Source organism: Microcaecilia unicolor, chromosome 9, assembly GCF_901765095.1.
Source record: "Microcaecilia unicolor chromosome 9, aMicUni1.1, whole genome shotgun sequence".
In the NCBI taxonomy this organism is placed as follows: domain Eukaryota; kingdom Metazoa; phylum Chordata; class Amphibia; order Gymnophiona; family Siphonopidae; genus Microcaecilia; species Microcaecilia unicolor.
The window spans coordinates 207,178,357-207,195,044 of NC_044039.1; the positions used below are offsets into that span (position 1 = coordinate 207,178,357).

General features: G+C 42.0%; 2 protein-coding genes across 4 annotated transcripts in view; one reads left to right on the forward strand and one right to left on the reverse strand.

Annotated features, from left to right (window-relative positions):
• Positions 1-5,893, reverse strand: part of CPSF2 (cleavage and polyadenylation specific factor 2) — a 45,522-nt gene extending 39,629 nt beyond the window's left edge. Inside the window, exons 1-2 of one of the 3 annotated variants that reach the window (XM_030213997.1) lie at positions 5,644-5,893; positions 828-1,009 (exon numbers count right to left, since the gene is read on the reverse strand). In XM_030213997.1, coding sequence (XP_030069857.1) covers positions 828-976 — 149 coding nt within the window. In that variant the 5' untranslated portion in view covers positions 977-1,009; positions 5,644-5,893. Of the gene's footprint in view, positions 1-827; positions 1,010-5,388 lie in introns of all 3 variants that reach the window. The other 2 variants (XM_030213998.1, XM_030213996.1) reach the window with 2 other exon arrangements.
• A 218-nt stretch (positions 5,894-6,111) lies between these two features.
• On the forward strand, positions 6,112-15,565 carry NDUFB1 (NADH:ubiquinone oxidoreductase subunit B1). Its single transcript, XM_030213999.1, has 3 exons — positions 6,112-6,266; positions 11,191-11,335; positions 15,464-15,565. Exons 2-3 carry the CDS (start codon positions 11,196-11,198, stop codon positions 15,498-15,500), a joined length of 177 nt encoding a protein of 58 aa, XP_030069859.1. The 5' UTR covers positions 6,112-6,266; positions 11,191-11,195; the 3' UTR covers positions 15,501-15,565.
• Positions 15,566-16,688: the final 1,123 nt, after the last annotated feature.

The window sequence follows — 16,688 nt, forward strand, 5'->3', positions numbered from 1 at the left end:
TCACTGCTTCCTCTTTCCCTTTCTTAACTACTAACTTAGTGTCCATGCTGTCCAACATTTGCTTCATCTGTACCAGCTTTTAATCCTCTTTCCCTTACTCAATTGACAAAGTTAGCTTACTCTGTCCATTTAACAACCTGTCCCAATGACCTGATACCTTCCCCTTGCTGAAACTCCCCCATTATGGGCTTCTGTCTTTAATAATGTCCATGATTAACAATAGTCTCAACACCGGAATTTGTCATCTTACTGGAAAACATGCCCACATGTGGCTAATTTTGAAGAACCAGAATCTGGATTCATTGATTTGTTGAAAATTTTGGAAACTATCTCTAATCTCCCACTCATATCCAAATTGGCTGAGAAGACAGTTTTTAACCAACTGTTACAATCTGTTGAGGAAACTCATGTTCTCCACCTTCGACAATCAGGATTCAGAATTGGACATATTACAGAGAAGATCATTGCAAGTCTCCTCAGTGATCTAAGAATAGCCATACTGGTTCAGACCAATGGTCCATCTATCCTGCTTCCAACAGTGGCCAATAGGTGGTGGTAAGGGCTCATGTGCTAATGAGAAAATTAGCGCGTGGCCATTAATAGAAAAATAGGAAAATCAGTCATTTCACCCCAGCAGTAAAAATGGCCTTAGCATGTGGGAATGACCTGCATAAGGACGTACTAAGGTCACTTTTTGCCACTCTTTGTTTGATAAAAGGGCCTCTTAATTTTGTACCATATTTTATCCAAACTTTTGAATATGGAAAGGTGCTCAATCGACTCTGACGCAAAACTTCAGCTTTTAATAAAAACTGCAAGTTACTTACTTTCTAAGGGAATCTATGATATCCATAGAAAAGTTCTCATCCCAACCACAGTCAAGCAGAAATCGAAATTCATCTACTTGTAGCAGGTAGCAGAGAGCAGACTCCTCCTGCACACCCGAGACTGTAGTTAGCTTGATAATAGATGTCATTTTTTCTATCAAGTGTCAGCTACAGCCACTACCCTAGAGAAACAAAAAATAGTAGCAAAATCAATTATATACTCAAGGTGATGAAATTCAACTACATTTAAAAGTATCTTCTTGCACAAATAAATGGAAGCGGTTTTGCAGGATTAAAATGAACATACCTGCAAAAAAATATCACAAAAAATGTCCATTTTTTTCTAAAGAGCAGAGAGTTAAGACTATTTTCTGAAGAACATGTGATTTATGCAGCCTTTCATGTGTTTGTATGCATATCATATGTAATACAGAAGCACAAAGAGAAGGGGGTATACCAATGTAATTCCAACACACGTTATTCATTTATAACAATGACTCAATGCGGGCCTGCATTACGGCACCACCAGTGCCTGCCTCAGGAGTCAAGCAATGTTTTCAATCAAAGTTGATAATTCAGGTTTTGTGCAAAACCAACATCAAATAACGCAGCACTTTGAATAAAGTAGCACCAAAGTGCCAGTAAAAGCTGGAAACTGCATAGAGCGCAGAGTTGCAAGACAGTAAGGACAAGCATATGTCTTCTTTTCTTCTTTCTTTTCACACATTCCTTGTGGGTTTTCGTTTTTACAACAGTTTATTTTTCTCTGAAATCTATCTATAAGATTAATCCCAGGAAAAAAAAAGACTTGAGTTTTTCCTGGGTAAATATTACAGCATGCTATGGTTGACAGGTAACATTTTTCCTTTGAACCAACTGCTTACTTTTTAAATGCATGCAACTTGCATTGTTCACATTGGGCTCCTACAATTCAGGCTACACTATTTGTTTACTGACTACTCAAATTTTTACATACTTGTGCTCAGTCTATGTTGGGATGCCAGTTCTGAGTTTATTTTGAGTTTTCTTTCCTTCACTTAGTTAATTTCATTGTTTTGTCTGGATAAAAGCAACTTTTTGTCTCCCTGCACTTTAGAAGCAAGCAACCGTTCTCTTTCCTAGCGCTAGATCTACAACAATAAAAAAAAATAAAAGCCTCCAGTGATCTGCATTAATTGGATCATCAAACAACAACAGGATCAGAAACAGTAAAATGATGAAACCATAACTGCAATTCCATGAGTTGAAGTTCATATTGTTAACATATCATCTCTAAATGTCTGATATCCTGCTGAATCTTTCTCTGCATTAAACTTCCAAATAATTTCACAGTAGTGAAATACAGTCATTTGATCTATGTCTCTAGCAAACAGGAGTGTCTCTTAGATACTGGACTTTAAAAAACTATTTTACCTTGTTTCAAGATTTAAAAGTACAAATTATAAATAGAATAAGCAGTTCTCATGACTGACTACATGTCTATCAGAGAAGCTCAACTTTCCCAGGAAGCAAAGACTTCAACGGGACGACCCTCATCAAGCACTGTCTGCGTAATTAACCCACCACTGTTAATTGCTGCCAAAGACAAACTGGCTTTTTGTTTTACTGAACAGCTAGAGAGCTCTGTAATCTTACCTACTTTAAACAGGAATGTGCTTTGGCCTAGTAAACCAAAGATCATTGTACATCCCAGTAATCTGGGAAAGAAGAAACAAGACACACTCCCCAATCCACCTAGAGGACACAAATTCAACAGGCAAAACTCTTTTCTAGCTATACCCACATGAATACCTGCCTACTACCATCAAGTAACCCCTAAAACTACAACCACAACTAACAGACTAGTACTTGGAAACTTGGGCCTAGTAAATGGCAAAATTTCCTATGATCCATGATGTCATCAGTGAATACCACTTAGACACCTTGGAAATAACCGAGATTTGGCTGGATGAAAACAGAGGAGTACCACTGGTTGAACTATGCCCGACAGGATTCACTATCCTGTAAGGCAATCCCCCCCTCGTTTACTAAGCCACACTAGCGGCTGCCGTGCGCTAATGCCGACACAGCCTATTCACTACTGCTGTGGTACCAATAGTACTGAAATTTTCTAATTAAAAAAAGGGAATTCACAGGTTAACATCAGTAGAAGAGTGGAGGAGTGGCCTAGTGGTTAGGGTGGTGGACTTTGGTCCTGGGGAACTGAGTTTGATTCCCACTTCAGGCACAGGCAGCTCCTTGTGACTCTGGGCAAGTCACTTAACCTTCCATTGCCCCATGTAAGCCGCATTGAGCCTGCCATGAGTGGGAAAGCGCGGGGTACAAATGTAACAAAAAATAAATAAATAACAGGTTCCCATATATGCACATGCGCATACACACACACTACAACTTATGCTTAAAAAAAAGATGAAAAAAGTAAGGGTGGCCAAGCTTTGCAATACTGCTGTTTAGTACTATTCAGTGTACAACAATATATTTTAAACTTGGTATCCTCCAATATCATATCTACTGTATAATAAATATTGCTTACATATATTGGTCTCCCATGTACTAAACTTGAAAATACTAGTTTCACAAAAAAAAAAACCTTTCCTGAAATGTAAGATCCCTCTATTTTTATGAGAGAAACCAAGGAGAAGGGTAGATTAGCTCTTCCAATAAACTGAGGGAGATATTTCAAAAAGGTGATCTTTATTGGAACAACTGAAATGACTTGACACAGCTTCTGTGTTTAGGCGTCAAAACGCCTGCTTCAGGAGTCTTGTAATGTTTGTAGTCCAGAGACGGGCAAATTTTCTGAGATCACATACAACTTATAAATGAATAAAGTAGATCTAAAGTCTGTGAAAACGCATAAAACTTCTGTCAGCTAAACGCAAAAAGAAAAGCAAGGCTGACTGGTAGTAGCCTATACCATTAGAACCACAAAGTACTACAAACAGGAAGCGTTTTTCTCATGCACAAAAATGAGAAAAACCCTTCAATATATCTAGCCTCTAGAGCAGGATTTGTTTGTTTTTTAAACCAGTGGTGTCTTATGGTGTGGGGGTTGGGTTATTGGGAGGAAGGGAGGTTTTGTCAGAGGAGGGGTTACTCTATGTGGACTGTTGGTGAAATTATTTCCATTGACCACAATCTTCAGAAATGTTTACTGTTTGGTTGGGGGAGGGGTTAGGGAAGTTGGGAATGGGGGGGGGGGGGGGGGGAGTAGAATAAAATGGATGGTAAAACTGTTAGCTTATGTCACTGGATTTTGTTAGTTATAAGTTGTGATATTGTAAGCTAAGTTTATTATTGGGTGAATAAGATATCTGTACCACTGTGGAGGAGAGGCCTAGTGGTTAGAGTGGTAGACTTTGGTCCTGGGGAACTGGGTTCGATTCCCACTGCAGGCACAGGCAGCTCCTTGTGACTCTAGGCAAGCCACTTAACCCTCCATTGCCCCAGGTACAAATAAGTACCTATATATAATATGTAAGCCCATTGAACCTGCTATGAGTTGGAAAGCGCAGGGTACAAATGTAAGAAAAAAAATTGTTGAAACATAAACCAGTGGTGTAGGAAGAGATCAAACAAGATGTGGAGAAGGATCTTGAAATCTGAGCAATTTATTAAAACTTTCTAGATAAAATGAAGGCAGGTATTAGGACAGTTACTGGTAGTATTACTGTGGGTGTACTACTGTAATTGCAACATGTTAACAGTAGCACGGTTAGTGGCTACCAGTCAGTGACATATATAGCTATCAGTAGTCACTAATGCACACATGGGCTAGAAAAGAAGTACCAGGGTTCATTAAAGGGGTGCAGGAACCCAAAAAGGTTAAGAGCCCCTACTCTAGAATTAAATACTTAGAACCCTGCTCTTTAAAGTAAGCAAACGAACGACATTTGTTCACTCATTAACTAAAACTTTAAAAGGTACAAAAAAATTTATTTTTCCTTTTTTATTTTTTCAAAAAGGGGGCAGAGATTGAAGGAGAAAATGGGACGATGCCACCTACACTTATCCAAGAACAGATCTGGAATTCGGTTAGTATGTCTTAATTAATAAACAGCACTGCGATTTTTCTAGCGAAAAAGGTGCCGGTACTCAAATGCCAGGCCACCCTTCAGGGATGGGTTGATCACTGAGGGCCCCACCCCACAATAGCCAGGCCCCCTGCAACAGTCATAGAATCTATGACAAGGCAGAATTGGTGTGTAGAGCCCCGAGTTCCTTCATTAAAACTTAGGGACCATGGGTCAATTTTAGCAGACAATGGAAAAAGTGCCGGTACTCAGTACCCCCTCAAAAAAAGCCCTGATAAACAGACTCCAGAAACGAACCTATAAACAACCTGATTAATGAACAACCTCACATCCACTTTTTTTTTTACGTTTCCCTCCGCAGTGTGCAGGCAATTTGGACAGACTACACAGCATAGGAAGAACGAATTGTTTGCTGTCTCATTACATCCTGACCCCCCCCCCAAGTCAAGTATCTGAAAAGGCAAAGGCAAAGGCATCCCCCTCCTCCCCCGCAGATCCGAGGTCTGGTCCAGCGATCTGTCCTTTACCTTCTTCCACAGATCAGCCAGGGACACCTGTGCTGTGGGTGGCCAGATATAAGCCAGGAAATATTTACTTCAGCAGTAAAAGAGGCCCATACCAGCACGCACGCTAGCTACCGCCTCATCCACAGGGAGGATTAAAGCGCAGACGTACAACTTCAGGCCCCAGCTGGCTGAAGACCCGAGAGGAGGCGCAGGTTAGCTTTTTTTTTCCCCCCCCCACGTCAAGTACAGTTTCGACTGCGGCTTAAGACCGCTTACACTGCTGATGGCTGGGCGTAGTGCACTTCCCAGAGGTTCATAGGCCGCTTCGCCTCAGTTGGGGTATTCGAGTTTTGCTTCTCGACTCTGCACTACCCGGTCGGCCTCTCAGACAGCCGCCATTTTCCCGCTCCATTACGGCGCCGCAAAGCATGGTGGGAAAGGAAATAGGACGCCACCTGCTGCATCGCTGAATGGGAAAGACAGGTAACCCTTTGTGTACCACACCCCAACGTACGTAGCCCTTAGCTGACAGTGTCTCCCGGCTTCTCTTCAATCGTACCCCCCCTCTTCCTCCTCTTTCCACCTCATTCGTTCGGAGGATCTCGCCGTACTTTTTCTCCCTCTATTGCGGTTGCAACACGGAGAGAGGGTTAAAGCTCCCCCCTCCCCCCCATCGCTACGTTGTAGAACACAGAGGGTTATTACGTCTCTTTTTTTCCCCCACAATGCTTTGTGGTGCCTTGACGTAACGGTAAATGGCGGACCTGGAGAGAAACTGAGAATCGAAGCCGGATTTCTGGAACTGGTTGGGGGTTTGAGGCAGTTCGGAAGCAGTGGAACAACGAATAAGTGCTAGAGCCGTGTTAGACTGTACTGGTTCCAGTACCGTTAGCAGCATTGTAAGTATTCTTGGGGCCTTTTGGACTGCGGTGGATCTATTTCGGGCACTTGGAGGTCAGAGCGTCTCCACTATGGGAGGAGAAAAGTGAACCACCGTTACCTAAACTCGAGAAGTTGTTGTTCCCAATTGGAGCCCGAGCCTTGGTCAACTCTGCTCAGGTGTCACTGGGAATACAGGCTGCCTAGCAAATAGCCTAAGAAACCATTCACGTATTAAAATGATACAGGTAGGAAATGCCTGGTTAGAGGGCTCCCGGAGGTGCAGTGACGAGAATATAAATTTAACTATTAGCCCTTTGCAAAGCCAGTTTGACAAGAAGTTGGATGTTAAATAGCCATTTTTAAGATTTGTTTGTTTGACTGAAAGGTGCATTCTGGTAGGGCTTTACTAGTGTTCACTAGCACAGAATGAACAGACAGATGAAGAATTGTTTATGGAAATTAAGAAAGCTGGCAAATTGAGCAATAGTATAATAATGGGTGATTTCAGTTACCCCAATATGGACTGCATAAGTGTTACATCAGGAAGCACTAGGGAGAGTGAAAAGTGGAGTGCCACAGGGATCTGTACTGGGACCAGTGCTATTTAACACTTTATAAATGATCTGGAAATCAGAATGACACGTGAGGTGATTAAATTTGCAGATGAGACAAAATTATTCAGAGTTGTCAAAACACATGCAGACTGTGAAAAAATTGCAGGAAGATCTTAGGAAACTGGAAGACTGGGCATCCAAATGTAAAGTGACGCACATTAGGAAGAATAATCCAAATAATAGTTACCTAATGCTAGGGTCCAACTTAGGCGTCAGCACCGAAAGAAAAGATCTAGGTGTCATTGAAGACAATATGCTGAAATCTTCTGCTCAGTGTGCAGCAGTGGCCAAGAAATCAAACGGGATGCTAGGAATTATTAGGACAGAGATGGTAAATAAGAGCAAGAATATGCCTTTGTATCGCTTCATGGTGTGACCTCACCTTGAGTATTGCATTCAGTTCTGGTCACTGTATCTCAAAGATATAGTGGAATTAGAAAAGGTTCAAAGAAGAGTGACCAAAATGATAAAGAGGATGGAACTCCTGGGGAAAGGCTAAAGAGGTTAGGGATCTTCAGCTTGGAAAAGAGATGGATGAGGGGAGATATGATCGAGATCTACAAAATCCTGAGTGGTGTAGAACTTGCACTCCCTCCACTGCAAATCTGTCTCATTGTGGATATCCTGAAAACCTGACTGATTGGGGATCCCTCAGGATTAGGTTTGGGAAGCACTGCCTTAAAGTATTCTGCATTAGTTCGTAATACCTGATAGTTTGCAGTTCAATATGCTGTACGCTGCTGTTGAACGCAAGGTTTTGCTTCTGTGCAAAACTTTTTTTTCTGCATTGGGCACCCATATTATTGCACTTACCACCACTACTACTTGACATTTCTAAAGCGCTACTAGGGTTACGCAGCGCTGTACAATTTAACATAGAAGGACAGTCCCTGCTCAAAGGAGCTTACAATCTAAAAGACAAATGTACAGTCAGTCAAATTGGGGCAGTCTAGATTTCCTGAAAGGTATAAAGGTTAGGTGCCGAAAGCAACATTGAAGAGGTGGGCTTTGAGCAAAGATTTGAAGATGGGTAGGGAGGGGGCTTGGCGTAAGGGCTCAGGAAGTTTATTCCAAGCATAGGGTGAGGTGAGGCAGAATGAGCGGAGCCTGGAGTTGGCGGTGGTGGAGAAGGGTATGCTAGCTTCTTGTATCAGCCCCAAGGCCTCAGTGCAGTAAGTACTGCATTAGAATATATTGCTATGCTTCAATACACAGTGTTCTAACACTCATGCATAAAAAATTGTTACTTATGGATGCACTAAAATGGCATGCAAATTACAACAACATTAAAAAGTGCACTGTCAGGAAAAACAGCACACTGCTGTACAAATATGCAGCTGCATCACAAGTAGATATCTTCTTTCCTGTCGGTGTGTGAGGGAAGACTGGTTCATGCACTAACAGTCTCAACACAGAAGAGGCAGTCTTGATCCACAGGTGGTAGAAGAAAAACAATGACTCGAAGAGGTTCGGTAAAGCACACTTTTATTAATATTTCCCAGCCCAGTGTGGCTATGTTTTGCCTATGGCAGGCTGCTTCAGGGGTAGGGACTGGAGTCTGAAACCACACTTCCCCTTAGTGTAGGCAAGGAATGCTTGCCAGCAGATGGAGTCAAAGCAAAAAAAAAAAAAAAAATCTCTGAGCCGACATCATTTCCCTCAAAGGGGGCTGGTGCTGCCTTCAGTGCCTTAGTATTTCTTTGGCTCCAGCAGATGATACAGGAGTTAAGAGTAGACTGCTCCTGGGAAGACTGTAAGTCCAGATTCCCAGTTAAACATAGATGGAGACTCGGGGACATTGGACACCAGTGCTGCGGAGCTGATCTCCCTCTCTTCTTGTGGGAACTCAGACCTTAACTGACTGTCTTCCAATCAATGTGTCTTTTTTCATTCTCAGTCGGTCTGACAGCAGAAGCTACTGACAGCATGCACGCTATCCTTGGAGAGTAGCAAGGAGGTGGTAAAAGTTACAAAAAAAAAAAGGCTTGGGAGGAGAAAGAGAATTGGCATCTGAAGCATCAGCATCTACTGCTATCCCACCTGGCCTTAGTCAGCTGAGCACAGTGATGAAAAGAACTGGCACTGTGGTAACACATGGCTCAAAAGGCATGCTCCTGTGGAGCACAAAGGAGTCCTGTGGACACTGTTGAATTGGTTTGATCCTTTAGATTGCATGGTAAGGGGCTACTTCCAAACAGGGCCAGAGTATTTACTGTAATGCTTCTTGGGATGTCCTGCCGAGAGTGGCAAACATGGCATTCTTGAAGTGCAATTTCACGCTCTCTTAAGAGATAAGTGTCTTGGTGAAGCCTTGGAATTTTAAGGAACCAAAATGCAGAGGCTGGCTGGAAGTACTTGGGAAGCATCTCCTCACTTCACGTCCCTCATCCTCCCATATACTGGTCCTGGTTGGTCCAAATTTGGAAGTCATGAGCCAGCTTCTTTCCATCCTCCGGATGGTGGTCCTAGATAGATGATAAAGCCATGAACCCTTCCTTTTTGCAAGCTGCTGTGCTCCTTCATGGTAACACTTGGCATCTTGAAACAGCGAACGAATGCACCAAGAACCTTCAAAATAGGGACAAAATTCCTTTAATCACACAACCTGGGGAACAGTCTTCAGAGAATAACCCGACACTGGCCGTGTTTCAGGGGTCACAAAGATTATGGGAACAGTGTGCATTGACGGTATTTACTCCACAACAGTTATGGGAGCAGTGTACAGCAGGCAATATTTGCTCCTGAGAGTGTTTGGTGCATCCTGGTTAGAGAACCAGTATTCTCTGGAACAGCAATCTAAAGTTTCTCAAATAAGCTTTATTGATTTATTTATTGCATTTGTATCCCACATTATCCCACCTCTTTGCAGGCTCAATGTGGCTTGGATTGGAGACTTGACACAGTAACTGTGTTTCGGTCGCAGGCCTGCGTCAGGAGTCTTTTCTTAAAACAATCCAAATCAGGAGGCATACATTTCTTTGAGAAGCTGAGGCCTGAAAGTTCATCAGACCCCGACAGGCACCTGTTTCGCTGTCACGTTTTCAAAGGATCTGAGCTTTCTAGACAGGGTGAATGAAGGTAGTTGTTGCTGTACTTTTAGCGACATATTAGCCAGGGCTGTAGAATCCAGTCTGAAGCAACTTTGAATGGAGTTAGTCGGTAAAAATGTACCAACTCCAATTCCAGCTTCAAAATAAGTAACATTATATATGATCATATCTGGGAAAAGGTGACTAAAGTCACCAGAAAAAAAATGAGATTTTAATGAATTCTGTTAGAGCACACAATTGCTATACAGCAGTCCATACCTCATCCTTTTATTTGGAAAATAAAAATTAAAAAAAAAAAGTTACAGAAGTTCAAATTTGGAACTTTTTCAAACTGGCTGATTTTCATGTCATGGGTCCATAAGCATTCTCAACATTTTGGATCTGCTGTTTTAATCATCTTCTCCCAGAGACAGCCACATATGGTAAATTTATCATTTTGTACTTTGTATATATATATTTTTTTTGTTCAGGTACTTTGTTCAAGCTTCAAATAAATATATTTTGTGGTTTATTCCTTATTTTGTACATAAAGAAATATCCTATGTTTTTCTGTAGTTAATCAAATTTATCTTAGATTTACTATACATAGTAGGAATCTGATCGGACAGTAGAAAAATAGAGTCAGAGTTGAAGATTTGTTTTACCGACTCCACAGCCTGTTGCCAGGTTTAAAAAATTTTCCCCACCCAAAATCAGCCCCAAACAGCACAAATTCAAACCCTGCCTCTGACATTGCCTCGGGCACGCCTCCTGCTCTCCTCCTGTTTATTAAACTTTCTTTGGGAGAATGGGAGGGTGTCTAGCAATGAGGGAGGGGCTGGATAGGGGTGCATTTCCGGGTGAAGGGGGAACTGGACGGTGTGTGGTGCGGGAGAGATGGCGACTGTGGTGTCCACGAGAGGGATGGAGGAGAGAGTCCCTCTGGACCAATAAAAAAACCCTGCTGCCCGGTGGCCGGGAAAAGCGCCCAAACCCGCACAGCTGCAGCGAAAAAGCCCAATTTCCCGCAGCCTTCGAAAATTTCCCACATCCTCGCTTAAAAACCAGCCCAATTGGGTGGGAAACCGGCCCATCTAGCAACTTGTTAGCCACTAAGAGTTAGTGACGTATGTAGCTGTCAGTAGTGACAAGTGAAGGAAGGGGGTGCAAGGGTTTAATTGATCAGTTAAAGGAGTGTGGGAACCAATAAAGGTTAAGATTCCTTGATATAGAGAATAGTGATGCTCAAGTCAGTTTGTTCTTTTTCTCTTAACATTTCTAAAAATTTTGCTTTCTAGCCACCATGGTGAACATAATCGGTGTGGTACGTGAGCACTGGACACATGTGTTGGTCCCGCTTGGATTTGTAATTGGTTGGTATTGGGACAAAAAGAACGACGAAAAGCTGACTGACTTTAGAAACAAAAGCCTGTTATACAAGAGGTGCGTATGTGTTCCTTGGCTTGTGGCTGCCACTTCTTATGTACAAGTTATGCCAGCAGTAGTTTTAGCTTTTGATTTTATAAATTAACTAGTAAAAAAGCTCCGTTTCTGATGCAAATGAAACAGGGGCTAGCAATGTTTTCTTCTGTGTGCATGTGGGAGTGTGTGTGTCCCTGCCCTCTCTCCCCTCCCCCCTCTGAGTCCTTCACTGTTACAGAGCCAGCGATTTGATTTTGTGCTCTGCTGTTTTCCTTCACTGACTGTTTGTTACAGAGGGCGGGGCAGACACTCATGGGGAAACCGGATATCTCTCCCTCTTCACACTTCCGTCTGGAGGCTTCATAGAACGTTGGTGTTGCCTTTTATATATATAGAGAGGAATTTTTTACAATAAAACGTACATAAGCCCAAACTGAAAGAATACTGAGCTTTTCTACTGTTTTTCATGTCGCTCCCAACACACATTTTTCTTTTTTAATAACATTTTGAGTTGGATTGAATTAGGTTCTGATTGATTTGCAAGCTTGGGAGACAAAAGACTCGCCATACCATAAAAAGTGTGTGGAGGAAGTGTGTGTGTGTGTGTGGGGGGGGGGGGGGGGGTAATATTCAGCTGGCAATGGAAGTTTTCAATGGAAACCTCATCTTTATATAACATACAGCCAAAAGATCACATTAAACCACAAGAAACAATGTAGTGGCCATATTATTATACACCAGTAACAGCAAATTTGAATTTTCTTCCCTCAATATAGAACTTCTATCAAACTAGCCAAATGGCAGCCCCCCACCCAAAACCTACTAAATCCCAGTCACAACATTTTTCATACCAAAAGTGAGTTGACAAGTGTACCATGCATACATGTTCTCAAATAATTCAAAAATGGATCCCAAAGCCTCAAAAACGGACATAATGCCTTCTCCCCAATATGAGCTACAGACAGTTTCTCTATTCCTAGTAAATTATGCATTCAATTCCTCCATAAAGAAACATTTGGAGGATCAGGAGATATCCAACGAAGAAGAATACATTTCTTAGCAATCAAGCCTTGTGAAGAAACACGAAGGAATAGATCTGCTGAATCTTAGTGGTGATTAGGTGGCGACGCCGGTAATTGGGAAGCAAAACCGGTGCAGGGCAGACTTCTACGGTCTATGCCCTGATCATGACTGAATAGATATGGAAAGGGAATGAGAATGGGACTTATATACCACCTTTCTGTGGTTTTTCCAACTACATTCAAAGCGGTTTACATATTATGTACCTGGGACAATGGTGTATATAAGTGAAAACATTCAAGCATTACATTCAAGCTTGAATGTTTTCACTTATATACACTGTCAGCTAGCACATTTGCTTATTTCCGATCTGACGAAGAAGGGCAACCTTCGAAAGCTAATCAAGAAATTTATTAAGTTATGTCCAATGAAAAAGGTATCATCTTATTTTCTTTTCCATGTTTTATTTTGTTTGATTTCTATTGATATGCTTTTTGAAGATATTTTACTAAGAATTCACATAATGGCGACTGTGACTAAGGAGGGAGGAGCAGCTTTCAAAAGATACAAGATGGTGATGAAGTACGGAATTATAGGGAGAATTAGTGATTTTATTTTTCACCCTAATTGAAATACTGGTTTAATACGTTGTCTAGCCCAAAGCACAACAAGTTTTGTTAAACTGTACCAATATACATGTGGGAAGGGGGACTAGGGAATAATCCATCCATACTGGTTCCTAAATGGGGCTGTTCCCCTTCCTCTGACTCTTCACTGTGACCTATGCCCTGTAGTTTTAGTCTACATGGGGCTGGTGAGTCACTGAGCCCTGCTCCTCCTCCTCTCTAGTCTCTGTTAAACTTGAAACTGAGCCAGAGTACTGGTGTCTCTAAGTGTACCCCGATAACACAAGGCCCTTCACTGAGCTGTTACTGTTGTCATCCGCCTCTGCTGATGTCACCTTCATGCTTTACTTATGTGGGGATAGAAAGAAGTGGATGACTGGGGGGGGGGGGGGGGGTGAGAAGAGGGCTGTTTTTATTTTCGTCATCATTTCGGGTCATGCCAGTTTTTAAGTGTTAAATGGGGTAATATTAGATACAAGTTTTTACACTAGAAAATGCCTGGAATTGAAGTTTGTCATCTTCACTAGAATAACCTTAACTATGAGGAAATTTATGCATGTCAATAATTTTTTTTCCCTAGGTCACTTCAATTGTTGGGTAGCATTGCTTGTTTGGGAGATATGGTTGGTTGTAGACCTTCATTTCTGCAAAGAAAAGGAGAACTGACAAGCTGGAAGTGTTGCTAGATTATGTCTTCATTTTATTAGGATTTATTTACCGCCCTTTTTTAAGGAATTCACTCCAGGCAGTGTACGGTGAGAATAAATCAAATATAAGCAATAGACAATTACAGCAGTAAAAATATTCAAATAATTCAAAGTATGGCATAGTATACTACTTACAATGTCAACACAATACATAATAGAACATTTTAATTGACAGCATAGGGTATGAGCAAAGATGGAACATATAGATAGGAAAGAAGAGTTAGAAAATAAGGGGACTAATTGCAAGGAAGTTGCACATGAGGTCAGAGAGGTGTAACATAGTAACGTAGTAGATGACGGCAGAAAAAGACCTGCACAGTCCATCCAGTCTGCCCAACAAGATAACTCATATGTGCTACTTTTTGTGTATACCCTACTTTGATTTGTACCTGTGCTCTTCAGGGCACAGACCGTATAAGTCTGCCCCGCCTCCCAACCACTGGCTCTGGCACAGACCGTATAAGTCTGCCCAGCTCTATCCTCGCCTCCCAACCACCGGCTCCGGCACAGACCGTACAAGTCTGCCCAGCACTATCCCCGCCTCCCAACCACCAGTCCCGCTTCCCACCACCAGCTCTGGCACAGACCGTATAAGTCTTCCCAGCACTATCCCTGCCTCCCAACCTCCAGTCCCGCCTCCCACCACTGGCTGTGGCACAGACCGTATAAGTCTGCCCCGCACTATCCCCGCCTCCCAACCTCCAGCCCCGCCTCCCACTACCGGCTCTGGTATCCAATCTCGGTTAAGCTCCTGAGGATCTATGGTATGATGTGGTCATGTCGCTTGCAACCTTCTGTTAGTCTTGCTGCAACATTCGGAATCAGTTGGAGCTGGTGCAAAACCTTTGTAGTCAGACCAGTGTTAGGGTGCATTACTGTAATCCAGTCTTGATGTATCAACTGGGATAATTGAGATGGCTGTACTACCAAAGAGATTAGGGCTAGAAGTGACATGAAAGTTACTTAGCTGACCACCTTACAGCATGGAAGATATTTCTGTCAGTAGTAATTATTTCAAGTACATGAAGATTACTCCAGGAGGAATTCTGTGCCCAATATTTGAATGCTGTGTAAAACTCTGCATACTTTATTTTAACAATTACTCCCCCCACCCCCGGCATGAAATACCCCAACAGTTTCCTTTTTCAGGGTCCACCTTCTCCATTTTTCTCTTAGCGTTTATTAGGCCCCAGCTTTCTCTACTCTTTCTCCAGGATGAATACTGGACAGCTTTCTCAACCCGTTCTCCACCCTCTAGCAGCACTCTGCCTTTTAGATTTCTCTCTTGCTCTCCTAACTCCAAGCAAGACCCCTGTTCTGTCCACCCCCCCTCCCCCAAGATCACTTTTTCCCAGGCAAACCCCCACCTTACTTTTCTGTGCCACTATCCACCTTTCTGCAGCCCCGACAAGAGCAGGAGCTGTCATCAGGCTGCTTTCTCTACCAGCCTGGGCCTGACTGTTGCTTTGAGCCACACAGGTCTTTCTACAGCTGTGCAGCTTAAACGAACAGCCGGGGACCAAAGTGGCAATGAAGGAAGAAGCAGCCTGATGTGTGGCTGTGCACCACTTCTTGAATACAACAGAGTAGCAAGGCAGCAGTGGGAGACCGAGCTGATGCTATGCAATGTAGAATTCCTCCAGGAGTAGGATGGTTTGCTAAAAGTAATTCCTAAGAAATGAATTTGGGAGCCTTCTAGTCTGCTTTCTGGCTAGGCTTTGTTTGTTTGAAAAGAGAGAAACGTTCTGTATATAACAGCATTCACCTCCTTAAACTTTCTTCTCATCTTCACACAGGGAGTTGAAGCCAGGTGAAGAACTTACATGGAAATAGAGCCCTCCAAGTGCAATGGGACATTTTCTTTGGAATTAAACCATCTAATTTAACTCATCTGAAAATGTGGTGCTTCAGTTGTCTCATTTCATGAAAGCAGAGTTGTGGCTGACTCTTAATGTGTATGTAATACTGGGATGGAATCAAAGGCCATGAATGAAGAGAGGCACTCAACGCAGCAGTGCACTTTCTGAAACGGCACCTATTTTAATTTCCTCGTTAGTGTTCTTCAATGTTCAGTAATAAATTTTTGCACCCATTCAACAGTTTAGAAATGGCTTTATACCTTTTTTTTTTTTTTTAATTGACTATTTTTAAGTAGTTAACACCAAGCTCACCCTTGGGTAGGATAAAAAAGGCCAAATTACAAACATCCTAGTAATCATTTAGAAACATCAAATGAAAATGAAGAAAACTAATACGAAACAATTAGTCATTCCAAGCCCACCAAAATAGGGTGCAGGGAAGCTCAAATTGGAGGAAAATAGGGAACATTCCCATAAACAAAAGCCAACAGTTAGGCTACCACCAAATCCTAGTATTGCAAGATCATGCGTGTAAGTTATCCAGTAAGGCAATCTGTGGCCCACTTGTCCCTGTGCCAGAAAGAAACTGGGTAGACTGAGCTGGTTCACAAAATACATAGCTCATATTATGATACTTTAACATATTCCAACAAGGGTCTCCTACTTCTTGAAGGGAGGTAGGTAATACACCATAAAGATAATAGGAAACGCTGTCTCTGCAATTTTCTATATATCCAAAATACACATTTTAACAGGTGGAAAAATTAATAAGCCAATGATTTTTTTTTCTGAACAGTATCCTTCAGTGCCTCAGCCTTATTCTGTAGTAATAACACATTCTCTTTAACTATTAACCTTTATAATCCATACCATCTACTTCTCTAGGTGGGGAACATCAATTACGTACTCAGTAAGTGATGTACAACAGAACTCATAATACATTAAAAATACTAGAAAATCAAATCTTAAATGCATCAAATGCTTCATCTGGTGATAGACCACCTTGATTACAAACTTCAAACTAAGACCAGACTCCTGTTCACACTTATCATAACAAAGAAACTCACACTCCTGATTCTGCTCCAAGGATTGTTCAGTTTTAGATACCCTCATTTGGAATTATTGAATCTTTTTCTGTGCCCTCATTGTATACTGAGACTGA

Coding starts and splice junctions, on each gene's coding strand:
- NDUFB1 (XM_030213999.1), top strand. CDS start 11,196: ATGGTGAACATAATCGGTGTGGTACGTGAGCACTGGACACATGTGTTG. Junction 11,336..15,463: donor AAAAGCCTGTTATACAAGAG/GTGCGTATGTGT, acceptor ATCTTCACACAG/GGAGTTGAAGCCAGGTGAAG.